General features: G+C 39.6%; 1 protein-coding gene across 1 annotated transcript in view; it reads left to right on the top strand.

Moving 5' to 3' along the window:
- The window catches only part of LOC149453932 (A.superbus venom factor 2-like), a 290,293-nt gene that overhangs the window by 269,025 nt on the left and 1,498 nt on the right, over nt 1–19,770 (top strand). Inside the window, exons 35-39 of the mRNA XM_089688005.1 lie at nt 2,783–2,888; nt 4,342–4,431; nt 8,339–8,422; nt 13,561–13,644; nt 15,778–15,913. Of these exons, the coding sequence (XP_089544131.1) occupies nt 2,783–2,888; nt 4,342–4,431; nt 8,339–8,422; nt 13,561–13,644; nt 15,778–15,913 (500 nt within the window). The remainder of the gene's footprint in view (nt 1–2,782; nt 2,889–4,341; nt 4,432–8,338; nt 8,423–13,560; nt 13,645–15,777; nt 15,914–19,770) is intronic.

Consider the following 19,770-nt stretch of genomic DNA (forward strand, 5'->3'; position numbering starts at 1 on the left):
AACTTTACTAAGTATCAGCCTCTTGCAATCCCTCACACAGCAGAATTTATACTGGGAGGGGCAATCAACACATTATTGAGCCTATTAATTGTGCTGCAGTATACATGTGCTGGTCATTATGCATTACTGCAGTTGGCCACTGCAGACATCATACCGGTATCAGATTTTTTTCACACGGCTGCCAGCTTTTTTGTAAAAGCTAATTAGCTGCTGGATTGCTTTTCCAAAAGGTGAGAGGGGTCGCCCCACCCTTCCCACTGCTTACCAGTGCCTCTCAGGGGGTCTGCATCCCATCGGAGATCCCTGAACTGAAGCTGGCAGTCCAGCTTACCATAGAGCCATTGGAAGACTGGAAGATCTCTGATGAGTTATATGATACAGAAAGCGACAAGTACTATTGAAGCAAAGGAAGTACAGTATTTTTTTTAAAATACTTAATGTTTTAAAAAAACCAGTATAAATAAATAAAATAATGTAAAAAATTTTTAATGCACCCCCCCGCCCCCGTCCCCCTATTCTTGCATCCAAACGCAAAGGTCGGTCCCACACAAATACGTAAACTGCAATCACGTCACATATGTGAGATTATTGCCACAAGCATCAGAGTGAGAGCAATAATTCTAGCACCAGACCTCCTCTGTAACTCTAAACTGGTAACCTGTAAAGATTTATAAAGCGTCGCCTATGGAGATTTTTATATACCACGATTTGGCGCCATTCCACAAGCGTGTGCAGTTTTAAAATGTGCCATGTTTGGTATCTATTTACTCAGTGTAACATGTAACACCAGATTTTATATTATACAAAAAAATTGGGTATTATATTGTGTTTGTGTGCATTGAAGTTCATGAATGTATTTTTTCACAAAAAATTGCTTTGGAAAACCACTGCGCAAATACCGTGTGACATAAAAAATTACAAAGCCCATTATTTTATTCTCTAGCGCCTCTGCTAATATATATATATATATACACAGGTGAAACTCAAAAAATTAGAATATTGTGCAAAAGTTCATTTATTTCAGTAATGCAACTTAAAAGGTGAAACTAATATATGAGATAGACTCATTACATACAAAGCAAGATAGTTCAAGCCGTGATTTGTCATAATTGTGATGATTATGGCTTACAGCTCATGAAAACCCCAAATCCACAATCTCAGAAAATGAGAATATTGTGAAAAGGTCCAATATTCTCGTCTCAAAGTGTCCCACTCTAATCAGCTAATTAAGTCATAACACCTGCAAAGGGTTCCTGAGCCTTTAAATGGTCTCTCAGTCTGGTTCAGTAGGAATCACAATCATGGGAAAAACTGCTGACCTGACAATTGTGCAGAAAACCATCATTGACACCCTCCATAAGGAGGGAAAGCCTCAAAAGGTAATTGCAAAAGAAGTTGGATGTTCAAAAAAGTGCTGTATCAAAGTACATTAATAGAAAGTTATGTGGAAGGGAAAAGTGTGCAAGAAAAAGGTTCACAAACAGCAGGGATGACCGCAGCCTGGAAAGGATTGTCAGGAAAAAGCCATTCAAAAGTGTTGGGGACTTTCACAAGGAGTGGACTGAGGCTGGAGTCAGTGCATCAAGAGCCACCACACACAGGCGGCTCCTGGACATGGGCTTCAAATGTCGTATTCCTCTTGTCAAGCCGCTCCTGAGCAACAAACAACATCTGTTGCTCAGTGGTCCAAAGTCCTCTTTTCTGATGAGAGCAACTTTTGCATCTCATTTGGAAACCAAGGACCCCGAATATGGAGGAAGAATGGAGAGGCACACACTGCAAGATGCTTGAAGTCCAGTGTGAAGTTTCCACAGTCTGTGTTGATTTGGGGAGCCATGTCATCTGCTGGTGTTGGTCCACTGTGCTTCATTAAGTCCAGGGTCAATGCAGCCGTCTACCAGGATATTCTGGAGCACTTCATGCTTCCTTCTGCAGACGAGCTTTATGGGGATGCTGACTTCATTTTCCAGCAGGACTTGGCACCTGCCCACACTGCCAAAAGCACCAAAACCTGGTTCAATGACCGTGGGATTACTGTGCTTGATTGACCAGCAAACTCGCCTGACCAGAACCCCATAGAGAATCTATGGGGCATTGCCAAGAGAAAGATGAGAGACATGAGACCAAACAATGCAGAAGAGCTGAAGGCTGCTATTGAAGCATCCTGGTCTTCCATAACACCTCAGCAGTGCCACAGGCTGATAGCTTCCATGCCACGCCGCATTGAGGCAGTAATTGCTGCAAAAGGGGCCCAAACCAAGTACTGAGTACATATGCATGCTTCTACTTTCAGAGGTCCAATATTGTTCTATGTACAATCCTTGTTTTATTGATTGCATGGAATATTTTCATTTTCTGAGATTGTAGATTTGGGGATTTCATGAGCTGTAAGCCATAATCATCACAATTATGACAAATCACAGCTTGAACTATCTTGCTTTGCATGTAATGAGTCTATCTCATATATTAGTTTCACCTTTTTAAGTTGTATTACTGAAATAAATTAACTTTTCACCTGTGTGTGTGTGTGTGTATATATATATATATATATACTGTATATATATATATATTTATTCAATGTTTGGGGGTTCTAAGTAATTTTCTAGCAAAAAGTATTGATTTTTAAATGTAAATGAAAAGTGTCAAAAATGGCTGGGTCTTCAAGTGGATAGGTGTTGGCATAAGTGATGGGATAGTACATCGATTTATTGCTGTAGCCTAGTTTAGTATGATGGTTGTCTCTCTCTTTATGTACTACTACTGTTTATTTATGTTGAGCCAGGTCTCTCAGACTCAGAAACAGTGCCTAGAGTTTATTGCTCACCAGTACATCTGGGTCGAACCCCTACAGCCTGCATCCGTCACCATATATGATTATTACACTCCAGGTAAGAATAGTCCTGTTTGTTGGCTTTAACAGTTATTTTTAGCTGCTGTAAGACTGTGACTTGGTATACACTACTAGGAGTCTGCGGGAGCAGAATAGATTGGGTAAGAGACCTTGGTGATTGACCAACTTCAGTTATCCTTTGCAACACTCTAAAATATGTTATATTGGCTTGAGCTTGATGGCTCTCGAGATTCTGCCAGCTTGGTTTTGGCTGAACTTGAGGGACACACATTTTTACCTGAAGTTGACTAAATGTAACTAAATCATTTATTCCTGTTCTAGCATTAAAACTTCAATGCATAGCACCACATTTTGGCTACTGGCCTTTTCTTAGGTATTCCAGGATCAGTTGATCTCCCAGCACTTTCTTTATTGGGCTTTTGACTAGTAGGCTTCAGCTAGGTAAGAGTGTCCATAGGCTGGAGAAAATAGTTGGTCCTCCAAGTATGTTTCAACCACCCTGATTCACCCTGAAACTGCTACAGAAATGAATATTCAGTGTGGACAGGTGTAGGGCGGAGGAGGGTTTATCTTGTGGAGGGGAGGGGGGAAACAATATTAATTGGAACAGCATCTCTTACATTTTCTAATCTTCCTCTAGAGCAGGGGTCTCCAAGTTTGCTAAACAAAGGGCCAGTTTTCTCTCTTTCAGCGGCTTGTGGCCAGTGGGGACAGAAAATGTCCCATTAGTGATTCATGAGGAATAGCGTCCCATCATTGATATTATTGGGTGAAATAGTTCCCCATCACAGATATCAGTGGGAGAAACAGTGTGCCATCAATTGTATCAGTGAAAGGAATAGTGCTTCATCGTTGGTACCAGTGGAAGGAAGAGTGCCCTATCATTGGTATTAGTGGGTGGAAAAGTGCCCCATCATTAGTATCAGTTGAAAAAATAGCACCCCATGATTGGTATCAGTAGAAGGAATAGTGCCCTATCCTTGGTATCAGTGGGGAGAATACTGCCCCTTCATTGGAATCAGTAAACGGAATACTGTAGTGCCCCATCATTGGTATCAATAGGGGGAATAGTGCCCCATCATTGGTGTCAGTGGGAGGAATAGTGCCCCATCATTGGTATCAGTGGAGGGAATAGTGCCCCATCATTGGTATCAATAGGGGGAATAGTGCCCCATCATTGGTATCAATAGGGGGAATAGTGCCCCATCATTGGTATCAATAGGGGGAATAGTGCTCCATCACTACTATTAGGGGGGAATAGCGCCCCATCATTGGTATCAATAGGGGAAATAGTGCAGAAAAAAATAGTGCCCCAAGTACTGGATAAAGGCTAGCAAAGGGGCACATTTGGCCTGTGAGCCACAGTTTGGAGACCACTGCTTTATAGAGTGATGATTTAAACCTACAGCTAAAACTTCTGAGGAATTTAATATCCCAATCAGTCCAGGAACTCTAAGTTGTGTGTTTAGGACTATATTTTCTCTTTGCAGACAACCGATGCACTAAGTTCTATCACATGAAGGAGGAAAAGAAAGATCTGAGCAGAGTCTGTAAAGACGATATTTGTCATTGTACTGAAGGCAAGTCTTCCCTGTTTACCCATTTTTTTCTGCTTGGAATCCCATATCAATATTAATATAGAGAAAAACTAATCATCCACTGGTTTCATAACTGTACACACCTACCTTTTTTCCTTGGGTCTTCAAGGCATCCAGTGGTGACTTCATGGGTCTGTCCTCTCCTCCCTGCGGAAACAGTCACAGTACTTCCTCATACACTGTGTGTGCCATTCATTGTTGTAGTATTCTGATCCCAGGGCATGATGTTGTCCTAGGGGGAAGGTCTATGACTGCCACAAAAGGGTTCCAGCGTTATCAGTTTTTTAGGACATTACTTTGATGGAGGATGTGGACAGGGGCATAAAGAATGGGTCCAAAGCTGTATACAGTGATCACATCAAAAGCAATATTTCTGAGCTAAACAGGAACCCTTCATCAGGCATTCATGCAGGTCAGATGCCTGATGAAGGGGTCCTGAGTGGCTCCAAAACATTGCTTTTGTTACAATGATGTGATCACTGAATAATTCTTTGGACCCATTCTGGAGATCCGTGGTGTACTGACAACATCCACTCTCTCGGATTACCTTCAGTTCTAGCCGGCAGTTGCTGCAGCACCCATTTACATGTACAGCCATTCATCGGGAATGTGTGTATTTGGAATAGTATGGTGGACATGGGGACAATACACATGGATATAGTGTCTACAAGAAATCAGCAATTCCACTCTTAGGGCCACCAGAACTAGAAGAAGAATTTAGGTGCATTCTGCATTTTTATCCGCCGAAATGCTCCTCTCCTGTGCACGCAGCTGTTTTTTTTTTCTTGCCTCTAAACGTCTGTTAATGTGTTCATAGACTCGCATAGGCTAGCACAGAGGGAAAAAAGAACAGACAAGGGCGAACTCTCATTGTGCATTACCGTGGTATACCATGTGTTTAATAAAAAGACAAATGGATGTATACTCACAAACCAACGATATTGAAAGCAGTATAACTGGTCCACAAAAACAGTCACAAAGATATTGTGTCCTTGATAAGGATAAGTTAACGCGTTTCGAGAGATAAACCCCCTTCCTCAGAGATTATGACACTCAAAGTATGCTTTTGAAGAAAAAATTTCTAGAAAAGGGTTATGCAGCCACCAATATCGAGGAGGCATACCATAAATATAGATCATTTTTATTCTGAGACAAACATTTCATCTGTTGATTCTCATGTTGCATTGAAGGCCAATACTCCCAATACCAATTGGTAAACATACCATGCTGCTTTTTGCATGAGATATAATCAAAAGGCTTTCAATATTCAGAGGATATTGAATAAATATTGGGGCACCTTGGCCCAAGACCCACACCTTTCTGCACACCTGCCGCTTCGGCCTGAAGTCATCTTCCGACGTCCACGGGATCTAAAGGAGCATGGTTGCTCCCAGCAGGGTCTAATCCACTAAAACATGGTCCATTTCTGTATGGAATACCATCTTTGACCAGAAAGGTAGCTACAAGTGCGGGGTGCCCAATTGTGGAGCTTGCCCTTTTATGTGGCATAGAAAAAGGGATTTCATGGGCACTGATGGAAGGGCCCATCCTATCAGTCAGTTCATCAACTGCAGCACACAGTTTGTTGTTTACGGTCTGGTTTGCCCACGTGGACTTTTGTATGTGGGTTGCACCACACGTTCATTGAGGACCCGTTTCTGGGAGCATAAACGCAATATATTACATGGGTTTGACAAACACACTGTGCCTTGTCACTTTAGTGAAACACATGACGAAAACCCTGTGGGTCTCAAGGTGTTTGGCATTGAGAATATACAAGGAGATATTGATACAGGTAGAAGATTTTGAAAACTCTGCCAGACCGGTAATGCACGATGAGAGTGTGTCCTTGTCTGTTCTTTTTTACCAGTGGTCAGATTTCCCTATATTTGAAGGGCAGCACCTCTTCGTCTGGCATCCTGATATTTTTTAAGTCTGCATGAGGATTGGAGCGCTGGTTTCATTTGTCTAGCATAGAGGGAAGTTTAGAGGCAGAAAAAGTCAAATGCCTGTGAAAGCAGCATTTTTGATGTCCGGTGCAGGGGTGGACTGACCATTCGAGCACTCGGGCACTGCCTGAGGGCCCAAGGTCAGTAGGGGGCCCCATGAAATGCCCCTGGTACCTTTTTATAGGCTTTTTTGAGTGTGGGCAAGGACACAGGGGCCTCATGATCCCCTATTGCCCGGGGGCCCCATGAGTTGTCACTCCGCCCCTGGTCCAGTGTACATGAGCCCTAAATAGTAACAAAAAATATCAAATACAGCCAACACATTATGAGAGAAAAAAGCTTCCCCCTTTTTCAGGACTTGACCCGTCCACGTTCATAAAATCACAACCAACTGCAGACGAAGACCTGTGTTAAGGTTTGATGAAAACTAGGAGCTGATGATACAGGAATTATTCTCTTAGAAAAATTACAGTGATATTTTGTTGAGCCTGCATGAAGGCTTCTGGTATTCATGCAACAAAAATTTTATAAAGAGACCCCTTAGAGTCAGGACTGGAGAACATTATTGTGGTAGACTGCATCCATTTACTTCCCAATCTTTCCAAACACTTTTTAATAAAACAACATTCATTTTCCTTTTACAGTGTTGAAAGGATTTTTGTGTCTAGCAACTGAGGTGCTTTAGGCCGATTGCCCCAGGCGGGAGGTGTATTGCTTATTCAGGTTGTGCTGGGATTTTTCAAGTTACAGCTGAAGTATTCATTCACATATTAAATGATAAGGCTACTTTTTTATCATATAAAATTGTGCAGTATTGTTTTTGCATCCTAATTGTTTATATTTATTGCATGATTTATGTTACATTGTATTGGAATTTTTTATATGTTTCCACTGATGATTTTTACTTCACCCACCTGTGTACAAGAAGGGGTTCTTTAATCTCTGTGGAGTATTTGCAGTCAGCTATAACTAAGGATGGCCATACAATATACAATTTTCTTGTACAATTTTTCTTTAGATTTACCGAAACCATATAATATGACGTCAAACCTAAACCGTTTAAATTTGCATGCCATCGGGTATGTTCTTGCACTACAAAGCTGAAGGTGAATCTAAAGGAAATTGAATAATAAAACTGTATAATATTTGGCCAGCTTAAGGCCTTTCTGTAAGCTGAAAGGCATTTGGATATGGAATAAATTCACGTTTAACCCTTTCATGCCTGAGGGTAAAACAAATCTTAATGCCTAAGTAAAATTTTGCAACTTTGACATGGGTTAGTAAAACCGTACATATCATCACAGCTACTTTGTACATCCAGATGGATTATATCTTGTTTTTTTTTTCCAAGACAAATTGGGCGTTTGGTGCTAAATGGTAATGAATTTTTCCAGATTTTTTTTTATTATTATTATCAAAGGAAAACTGGTCCAAAATAGTTAAAAAATCATTTTTTTTTATTTAGCTGTGTGTTTCTTGTTACTACCATAACCTACCACCAAAGAACAACCCAAAATAAATTCTCCAGTTCCTGACGATCACAGCGATGCCACATATGTGTAGTGGACTCTTTGCCCTACTATGACTGCTTGGGCTCAGAGGAAGTAGTTTGCATGACGCAGGCTGTCATTTAACCTGAAGGACTGAGGACATCTAGAGGTGAAATGGAATTACTGCAGGGGGCATTTTTTTTAGCTTGAAATTAGGTATTGCAGCCTAAGTTGTTTTTTGGGGGGGGTTTTTACCCTTTTGGGGAAATGTATTTATTTATTCTTCTACCTGTGTTCTGTCTTTGAAACACATTTAGGGATGAATGTCCTGTAACATCTGCAAAATCAGACTAATCTGGGATGGTGACATAAGCATGACTTGTTGCTGTAAAGGTGACTTTTGACATTTTATACACAATTAGAAACATGTATTCTATGACTTTCTTTCAGGAAACTGTTACTTTGAACATCAAATAGATGACAACAATCCCAGCTTCCTGTACCAAAAGATATGTGAAGAAAGTGTGGCCTATGGTGAGATACTGGATAATGACAGTCATGTGACCAATAAAGACTAAACAAATGGCCAGTTTTATCTGCTTCAGACTTTAGGGAGGCCAGATTGTGGCCAGTGGGGATAGAAAATGTCCTGTTAGTGACTCTGACATCTTCACGGTTCATCCTTCTGCTGAACCGTGAAGACTTCAAGTGACGAAACGCGTAGGGTGGAGCGTCGAACTGACATCACTACGTTCCGTAAGCGGTCGGCGTGTCCGGCTTTTTGTGATGATTTTGACGAGATGTGTTTGTTGCTAGTGTCGGCTAGACACTTTACCATGTGAGTGGATCAGATGAGTTTTTAAAGAACAAATGTACCATACGGTATCACACTATCGCCTGCCTTGTTTTCTCTTTTCCTTCTGAGCCTGTGCAAAAGTATTTGGAGTATCTTTTGGAGAATCTTGCTGCCGAGTTTCCATACCTGCAGAGTATTGCTCCCAAAAGGATATATTAGGAGAATCTGGATATCTGGGTTTCCCTTTCCTACAGAGTATTGCCCCATTAGCTGAGAGTGAATATACTGGAAAGTCTGGTCACCGCTGTGTCTGCTCCCAGAGCAAAAGCGCAATTACTGGTTTATTAATATAACTAGCAATATGCTCTGGTGAGTTTATTCATTTCTATTGGTGGTGGATTAGCACATTTGTGTTGGCGATGGACGTATTTCACAGTTGAATGAAAATTCAGAGACACTTTTCTTTGCTTTTTATATTTATTTATGTCACCATATTAGTTGTATATTAATTTTTAAATAGCGCTACCTTTTTTTTTTATTTATTACTGTTACCTTTATTTAAGGGTAAGGTTTAGCAGCTTTCTATTATTTGGTTTATTTTTGGCGCTGTTTCCACGTACACGTTATTTTATTAAAAATATCATTAAAATCACTTTATTATTTGAATGTAGATCATTACATAACAATACATAAAGGTTATTCCGCTAAGAATGCAAGACCCTCAGGGAGGGGGAGAGCATTCTATGCAGATTACAAAACTCTTGAAGTTTAAAATTGATACAAATGTACCGTGTTCCAGTAAGGGTATCAAAAGACATACAGGTGAAACTCGAAAAATTAGAATATCGTGCAAAAGTTCATTTATTTCAGTGCAGCAACTTAAAAGGTGAAACTAATATATGAGATAGACTCATTACATGCAAAGCAAGATAGTTCAAGCCGTGATTTGTCATCATTGTGATAATTATGGCTTACAGCTCATGAAATCCCCAAATCTACAATCTCAGAAAATTAGAATATTCCATGCAATCAATAAAACAAGGATTTTACATAGAACAATATCAGACCTCTGAAAAGTAGAAGCATGCATATGTACTCAGTACTTGGTTTGGGCCCCTTTTGCAGCAATTACTGCCTCAATGCGGCGTGGCATGGAAGCTATCAGCCTTTCCAATGATTGTGATTCCTACTGAACCAGCCTGAGAGACCATTTAAAGACTCAGGAACCCTTTGCAGGTGTTATGGCTTAATTAGCTGATTAGAGTGGGACACTTTGAGCCGAGAATATTGCACCTTTTCACAATATTCTCTTTTTCTGAGATTGTGGATTTGGGGTTTTCATGAGCTGTAAGCCATAATCATCAGTGTTGGTCCACAATGCTTCATTAGGTCCAGGGTCAACACAGCCGTCTACCAGGAGATTTTGGAGCACTTCATGCTTCCTTCCACAGACGAGCTTTATGGGGATGCTGACTTCATTTTCCAGCAGGACTTGACACCTGCCCACACTGCCAAAAGCACCAAAACCTGGTTCAATGACCGTGGGATTACTGTGCTTGATTGGCCAGCAAACTTTCCTGACCTAAACCCCATAGAAAATCTATGGGGCATTGCCATCAGAAAGATGAGAGACATAAGGCTGAACAATACAGAAGAGCTGAAGGCCGCTATTGAAGCATCTTGGTCTTCCATAACACCTCAGCAGTGTCACAGGCTGATAGCTTCCATGCCACGCCGCATTGAGTAATTGCTGCAAAAGGGGCCCAAACCAAGTACTGAGTACATATGCATGCTTATACTTTTCAGAGGTCCATTATTGTTCTATGTACAATCCTTGTTTTATTGATTGCATGTTATATTCTAATTTTCTGAGATTGTGAATTTGGGGTTTTCATGAGCTGTAAGCCATAATCATCACAATTATGACAAATCACGGCTTGAACTATCTTGCTTTGCATGTAATGAGTCTATCTCATATATTAGTTTCAGCTTTTAAGTTGCATTACTGAAATAAATGAACTTTTGTACGATATTCTAATTTTTCAAGTTTCACCCGTAGATCAGATGTCAGTAATTGTAGTTACTCGACATGTTTCAACATGCTCATATCTGTAAATAAAGGAACCACAGAGGTCCAAAACTGTATAGAGGGTGACTGAGAAGGACAGTATATAAAAATTTAGTGTATACCTTTACAGATTTATATAACCAATAATTAACAACACTATATTATGTTATATTACGTTATACTTATATTCAACTTTCTTTCATGTTGTAACTCCTGAAGAAGAGATACTCTCGTGAAACATGTCAAGTAACTACAGAGTAACTACATTTACTGACATCTGATCTATGTCTTTTGATATGGTACATTTGTATCAATTTTAAACTATTATTGATGAGTTTTGTAATCTGCATAGAATGCTCCACCCCCTCCATGGGGGTCTTGCATTCTTGGGGGAATAACCTTTATGCCTTGTTATGTAATGGTCTACATTCAAATAATAAAGTGATTTTAATGATATTTTTATTGCTGTGCCTTTAAAGTCCACAATTTTGCCTTTTTTATTTCCTTTTTGGTTCATAATACAGAACTGTTAGAGAACACCTGTCCCTGGTGTGCAGCATTTCTGAGCCGGTGCCGCAGAGCATGTGGCTGGTGTCCACCAACTTAGCATTTCCATCACCTCACTCCCACTGACTGATCAGTATGTTACTGTTGGATACAGGAAACACACTTTACTCTATAATTCTATGTCTCTATGCTTGTTCTCCTCCCCAGGAACCCTCTACATCCGTCTCTCCTGTGACTTCAGGCTAGGTCTTTAGGCACTTTGTGCCACAAGGTCAGTCCCAGTACATGGGGAAACCAGTCACCATTGAAGCGGCCAAGCATAACACCCCTTTACTACCAGAGTGTCCAACCACTTGTCATGTCACACATCTCCTGGCTGGTTGGCTGATTTAGCAAGTGACACAAATATGGTAGTCATTAGCAATGGCAATATAGCCTCCTCTGGACAGCATTCTGCTCATTAGACTTCTGTACTAATTTCTCTGCTCTCCTATTGCAAGCCCTGTTCTTTGATATGCCTTGCATGCACCCCTTTAGAGACTTCAGGCCAGGAAAAGTAGAAGAACAAGAAGATCTTTTACTGAGGTTGATAAAGGGAAATGATGGAGCAGTCATCAAACAACATCTTCACACACATTCCTGTACAAAATTCTCTGAGTGCCCATGAGACAGTCATACCTGAGTTTAGCAGCAAAAGTCCATAAATATAATCCTTAACAAGGCAAGAGTCCATCTTTGGCAGTAAACCCATACAGGCAGCCAGTCCATGCCACAGGTAATTCAAAGTTCCTAGGTTCCAGGCCCCATTGGGAAATCCAATTGGACTCCCCATAAGGGGGCCTAGATTGACAGAGTAACGGTTACATCTTGGCAGTCCTTTACTAGCCAACTTCCTGGGGCACTGAAGAGTCGCTGTTTATATGGTATTACCTGCAGGGGGTCATGGTCTTCTGGGAACGATGGGGTAAACCTTGCGGGCTGTCTAATCCCTCCTCAGATTCACCAGCTCAGCAGGTCAGCCTAAGGACACAGTACACAAGTCTACATTGTAAGGGCTCATGTACACTGCAGCTGATAAACTCATGTTTAGGAGCTGTTCAGCGTTTTTTTTTTTCAGCAGATCCTAATCTTTTCCTATGTGTCCATGTACACATCTTCATTTACAGTCGTTTACAGGCATTTGAGTTTACAGTCGTTTTTTTGAATGCAGAAAACTTGCATTCAGCAGTCGATTATATCAGCATTTCAAACGTAAACGTTGCTTGTAAACATGGCTAAACGCGGCAAATCGCGTTTATAAGCGTTTGCGTTTGAAAATTTTTTTTAACTGTTCTGCTGTCCAGAGCCTTTTTTCATTATGAAAAATGCATGCAAAGCGTTTTTAAGGTACTCAGATGGACAAAACACTGAACACAGGATGTTCCTACCAAGCTTGTCACACATTGTAATGACCGATTCACACCTCAGACCTCTCCCACCCTTGGAAACAAAAGATATATTAATGACCATTCACACCTCAAATTCCTCATGAAGACCCCCTGCCAGGTCACTTTAATGACTCCCTCCACCAGACACCTTTCCCACCCTTGGAAACAAAATAAATGTTAATGACCATTCACACCTCAAATTCCTCATGAAGACCCCCTGCCAGGTGGCCTTAAGGACTCCCTCCATCAGACACCTTCCCCACCCTTGGAAACAAAAGAAATGTTAATGAGCAACTCACACCTAGCTAATCTCAACACATACTGCTGTCTCTGCTTCTATTCTCTGTATTTCTCTGAAACAGTCTGAAATAGTTAATAATTTACCACTTTTCAGTGCATTCTGGGCATTTGGGAGGTTCTCCTGTGCTTATCTTTAAAAAACGTGCATAAACGCGGCTAAACAGACGTTTTTTAAACTATTTTTTCCAGCAGTCAGTTTCCATCGTTCAGAAGTGTCCCGTGTACATGGGGCCTTACAATTAGTTTGTGCTCATAAACACAGTTGATCTGATGAACCGCAGAGTCATAGCAAAAGAAAAATGTTTTACACTTTAAAACCCTCTTGAAAACACCTGCTTACATGCTAATTAAAAACAAATATATTAACTAAATTTAGGCTTTAACTCTGATGTGATATCTGGCTACTCTGTAAATCTCAAGACCGGCTGGGCAGAGTCACAAATTCTTTAGTAAGTAAAAGAAGCTGCCTTAATTGTATTTAAGCTGTATATTTAGCTGGTTGCCAGGAGTCTGACTTTAAACATATCATCAATTTCCTTTTAAAGCGCAAATAATTGATTCTTTTCTTCCACAGTATACAAAGCAACACTCAGTGACATCGAGCATAGCGACAGCTACACCACTTACGTGATGACCATTCAAAGAGTTTTTAAAGAAGGTAATGCCTTTACATGCATGTGATTGGAATTGAAAGGTCAGCTGAAGTCTCACATGTAATACTGCAGTACTGTATGATTTGTAATCAATTTCCACTGGTGGAAATTTTCTGGAAGAAAGACTATAAAAATGGAGGCCACAATGGGGCAGATTTACTAAAACTGGTGCCCTCAGAATCTGGTGCAGCTGTACTGTACATGGTAGCCAATCAGTTTATAACTTCATCTTGTTCTATTAAGCTTTGACAAAAAAAAACTGGAGGCTGATTGGTTTCTATGCAGAGCTTCACCAGATTTTGCACCATGTAGTTTTAGTAAATAACCCCCTATGTCTATGTGACTGTGTATTTCTGTGGCTTCCATTGGTCTTTAAATTTTGCTTTACAAATACATTGAAAATGAAATGGTGGATACCTACTATGACCCTTCTACGCAGAAAAAAGTTGAAGTCTAGTAATAAGCCAAAGCTGGGCTTTGATGTACAATTGTGTTCAAAAGTCCCCTGGCAGAAATTGTGAAATTTTGGCATTTATATTGAAAATATGACTGATCATGCCAAAAACGTATAATAGTTATCAAACAAGGTGACACACAAGGGTTAAAATGGCAATTAAGGGTAATTTCCCACATCTGTGGTTTTTTTAAATTACAATTAGTGTTTGTAGATAAATAATCAATGAGTTTGTTAGATCTTACATGGATGCACTGAGCAGGCTAGATACTGAGCTAAGGGAATCAGAAAAGAACTGTCAAAAGACCTGCGTAATAAGGTAATGGAATTTATAAAGATGGAAAAGGATATTAAAAGATGTCGAAAGCCTTGAATATGCCAGACAGTACTGTTCAATCACCTTTTAAGAAATGGAAAATTTGGGGAACTCTTGATACCAAGCCAAGGTCAGGTAGATCAAGAAAGACTGCAACCACAACTGCCAGAAGAATTGTCCAGGATACAAAGTAAACCCCACAGGTTAGGTGCATCAAAAGTGTTTTTGACATGTATCTAGAGACTAGAGATTCCAGAGACTTGGGATGAACAAGGTGAAATTGATTTTGCTCATCGAGCTCCTTGGGTGAAATGTGCAAAAATGTGCAAAAGTGTGTATGTATGATATACATACTGTATATATGTGTGTGTGTGTGTGTGTATATATATATATATATATATATGTATATATATATGTATATATATGTATATATATATTTATATTATATGGAGGAATGTTTGTATTTAGGTATATGTAATTTAGTTGCCATCATTTATTGTTCTTTGTATTTGTGACTTTTTCTTTTTTTTTGTGTATTTGATCATCATTTTTGTAGTGATGCTTCAATGTGTTTTATTTTTTTTTTCACTGTACATTGCTTTCTCCTGAGAAAAATTTAAATAATGAAACTAATGATGGAAGGTGTCCAGAATATTCGAAAAAAAAAAAAAAAAACCGCTGTACCACACATGGGCCATTTATAGCAGATTGCACTCTTAACTTTAATTTTGCTCTCCCATAGACTGCAACACATATTAACAAAATTGCAAAATTTTGCTAAAATGTTGGTAAAAGGAAAACCCTCAATCCCCCTCATCGTAAATATAGGATACCTAGTAATATTTTATTCTAAATGTTTTTAAATAGCATATAATTTCTTTGCAATGTGCTGTAACCATACAGCTTGCCTTACTTAGATGTCTACTCATTGTACTGAAAATTTACAAAAAAAAAATTGTAGTGAAAATTGTAGTGTTACCTCACATTTTTGCTCAGTGGAGAATTTCCCCCTTAAATTGCTAGTCTGTGACATGGCATATTGGTGGTCAGCGGAGAAGGGTCCTGTGTTGGTGGTCAGTGGGAGAAGGACCTTTTTTACACTTGTGGTCATTGGTAGAAAGGCCCCTTTACACTGGTGGTCAGAGGGAAAAATCTCCCTAAATTGTTGGTCAGAGGAAAAACATTCCTTTCACGTGCTTCTCAGATGACCATCTGCAGTTCTATTCCCAAAATGATAGCCATGACGAAAAACAATTCAGCAGTAATATTTCCAAAAGTGCTCAATTTAGCAGGATTCACACAATAATGGTTAATGAAAAGAGCATTAACAATATTCAAGACACTAAAAGTTTATTTTTTACTTTCTAGGTGCAGATGAAGTATCTCAAGGGTGGAAACGCCATTTTCTGAATCATAGAAATTGTCAACATTTTCTGAAGTTGGAGAAGGGAAGAGATTACTTTGTCTGGGGTAAAAGTGGGGATCTCTGGAGTTTGCCACCTGTGTAAGTCCCAAAGAATGCTGAGGTTTTTCTATCTACTATTAGCTTTGGGTTAAATACAGTATGTTTCTATCTGATCCAGTGGTGGACATTTTTTACAACCTTGTACAGTAGTTATAAGTAGTAAGTACAGTTGTAAGTAGACACGTGAGCTGCGTTACAATTCGTTTTTCAGATGAAAATTGAATTTTTAAAGATTCAGATGTATACGTATCTCTGAATGGACATAGCAAAAAATGTCAACGAATCTGAAAAAAAGTTATAAGGAAATTAACAAATGTATTTGTTTCATTTGGATGACGTCTCATGATGTGATAGTAGTTCAAATTCATGGAGAAATTAATTCAATTTTCAAATTCATTTGATAATACAGATTTGGATAGCAAATGGATTCAAATTTCACTCCATTTATGTGATTCCCCACATCCGTGATCCACCACATGCTCTAAAACACGCTTACCGGAGTGAATTAACTCTCTACATCAAAAGATTCAAAAGTGCATCTGTATCATTGAGGTCCCCCCTAGGATAGTATGAACCACCTCTAGGTCCGGCTACTCCATCAGTAAGGCATCCTCTTTCAACTTCCAAGGCTCGCTATATAATAAGAGAAGAGCCAAAGGAACTACATAGTGTAAAACCTAGGTGATCAGATCCCGGAGAAGTCCCAGCCTGATCCCTCCTGACTGTACACAGCACACAAACCAACTCCTCAAAGTTGGAGGATTGCCTCTGGGCAGTCATTTTTCTTGGTGGGTTGGATTAGTGTCCAAAAATATTGAATCCTTCCGATTCGATAATATATCGAGTATATTGCAAACATTGTGAAAAACTGCAACACTTTTTTAATCCACCTGGAACAATGAATATATGAAATGAATGCAAAAGATACAAAATAAATTCTGTAAATAAATCGGTTCAACATAACGAATATGACGAAACGAAATTCTTCAATGAACGAATGCACCCAAAACAAAATGAAAATTTCCGGTGTGCTCATAGTTCCTGCAACACATAATTTAATATTTACAACCATATGTTGGTTCACTTACTGTATTTGTCTGGAGATGCCTTTGTAATTAAAGTAACTAACTGCCACCTCAGGTGTGTAAGGCCGGCCATACATAAGTCTTTTTTTTTTTTTTCGTTCAACCAGTAGGTTGAAAAAAAAAAAAGACTTTATTCACTCATCTACACACTCAATGTGAATGAGGGAAACCTCCCTGCTGAGCCTTTGTTCAGCGGGGAGACTTCCCTGTTATTAGAATACACTGATCAGTGCTATTGCCTGTGGTGCTGATTGAGCCGGAAAAATCTGATCGGAAAGACATTAGATCAACTTCTGTACAACCAGTCTGCCATTTATTTTATTTATTTATTTCAGGTACTTATATAGCGCCATCAATTTACACAGCGCTTTACATATATATTGTACATTCACATCAGTCCCTAACCCTCAAGGGGTGTACCATCTAAGGTCCCTAACTTACATTCATATATACACATATTAGGGCCAATTTAGACAGGATCCAATTAACCTACCAGCATGTCCTTGGAGTGTGGGAGGAAACCAGAGTACCTGGAGGAAACCCACACAGGCAGAGGGAGAACATGCAAACTCCAGGCAGGTGGTGCCGTGGCTGGGATTTGAACCAATGACCCTAGTACTGCCAGGCAGAAGTGCTAACCATTAAGCCACTGTGCTGCCCATACATTGATCAAAACTCAATTTCGATCCATATATAGCTGGCTTTAATGCCCTTTCAGCTACTTGATCTCCTGCAGAAAACACATACTGCCCCCCAGCTCCAGAGTGTTCTCTTTTTTTATTATTATTTAAATCGGTTATTAAATTTTTCATTACAAAGAAAAAAAATAGGAAAACTCAAAAGTATAGCATATTCATAAAAAGCACAAACATTTCACCTACATCCTCCGCTCCCTTCTAAATTCATTCTAATACTACAAATAATCCTTTCTAAATCTTGAGAAGTGCACAACTTTCCCTCAACTACTATATCTCTTAATCATGTATCCCCGTCTTTACACCATTTACCCGAAATAGTGTCTTTCCCTGGTGGGAAACACTCTGTGTCCACTAGGGGAATCAATAATGATTTTTACTTCCAACCCATTTGTTTGTGCATTCCATCCCATAATTTTAACACCTCCTGTGTCAAAGTGCTACTAATCTCATCTATAATACAAAACTTTCATGGAACCCAAATAACCTTCTCTAGTCGTGCTTTACTTAAAATCCCCTCTATTTTAACCCACCTTTTTCCCTGTGAATTAAATGTCCAATCTACCACTCGTGACAGTATCACTGCGATATAATAATTCCTAATATTGGGCAAATTTAATCCCCCTTTCTCTTTATTAATACACAAAACTAATTCTCAGTTTCTTATTAGACCATATATATTTAAGTATTAGTTTTTTTATTATCCCAAAGTAGGATCTTGGAATGTGGACTGGAAGCATATGGAATTTATATAACATTTTTGGGACTATCATTATTTTAACCAAGTTTATACGCCCAATCCAGGAGACCCTACCCCTTGAGAGTCTTCTCAGCTCAGCCTTTATTTAATTTATTAATGGAATATAAATTACCTGATATGTGTTCTTTATAGAAGGGGTTAGTTTTATTCCTAAGTAACCCAGATTCTTCTCCCTCCATGTGAACGGAAAATCATTTTGTAGGGCCTGCCTCTCTTTCTTAGAAACATTAATATTCAAGATCTCTGACTTTAAGGGGTTTATCTTCACATTTGACAACTCTCCAGATTGTTTTAGTAACCTCATTAAATTAGGTAACGTTAGTCCAGGGTTCACTATATAAAACAGCATATCACTTGCGTATGCTGCTACCTTGTGATCTATCTATTCTATCTTAATTCCTCTGATATCTACACTGTTTCTTACCGTCGCCAACAAAATTTCCAAGGATATAACAAATAACAACGGGGATAATGGACATCCCTGTCTGTTACCATTATTCATCTTAAAAAAAACCCTGAAAGGGACCCATTTATCTTAACCGCCGCTGGTTGACCATTATAAAGCTCCTTTATCCACTTTAACATCCTAGCTCCTATTTGTAGTACCTCTAGAGTATTTATCATAAACCCCCAATCTATCTTGTTGCTCTGGAGTGTTCTTAACACCATCAAATTATACAGATACATAGATATTTACAGTTCAACATTATATTTCTATGGCGTTCTACTGTTTGGTGCTGCTAATGTGCACTCGGCAGCTTTGATGCAGCTGATGTGATGCAGGAACTATGAGCACCTAGCTATGACCCTTAAACACAGACAAGGATAGTAAAGCTAAATAATAATAGGACCTGCACAATTGTTAAAGCCCAACATGTTAAAAAAAAGAACAACTATGGCTGTGATACTAAACTCCTCCTTGACGCATTTCATCTCTCAGTAATCTCTTCACACCACTAGATGTTCTCAGTCTTCCAGGTTGAATGATGCAAAGAGTTGCACTAATGCCATCACATCATATCAGAGCCCTTCTCTGCATTATTATTTATTTATCGAGTTTATATAGCGCCAAAGGGTTTGCTCAGCGCTGTACAATAGAGGGGGGACAATACATGAAACAGAACAGTAACATCAAACAGTACACAAGGGGTAAGAGGGCCCTACTCTTTCGAGCTTACAATCTAGGAGGGAGGGGGTAGAGGTACAGGAGGAAACGGCTGTGGGGGATGGAGTGGTAGGAGGAGGGAAGGGCAGCGGCTGTTAGGTGAGGGTGGGGTAGGCTTCCCTGAAGAGGTGGGTTTTCAGGGAGCGCCTGAAGGTGAGGAGGGAAGGTGACAGTCTGATGGATTGGGGTAG

The sequence above is a fragment of the Staurois parvus genome, unplaced genomic scaffold (genome assembly GCF_062004578.1).
Source record: "Staurois parvus isolate SC_StPar_1 unplaced genomic scaffold, SC_StPar_1.0 ptg000444l, whole genome shotgun sequence".
Taxonomy (NCBI): domain Eukaryota; kingdom Metazoa; phylum Chordata; class Amphibia; order Anura; family Ranidae; genus Staurois; species Staurois parvus.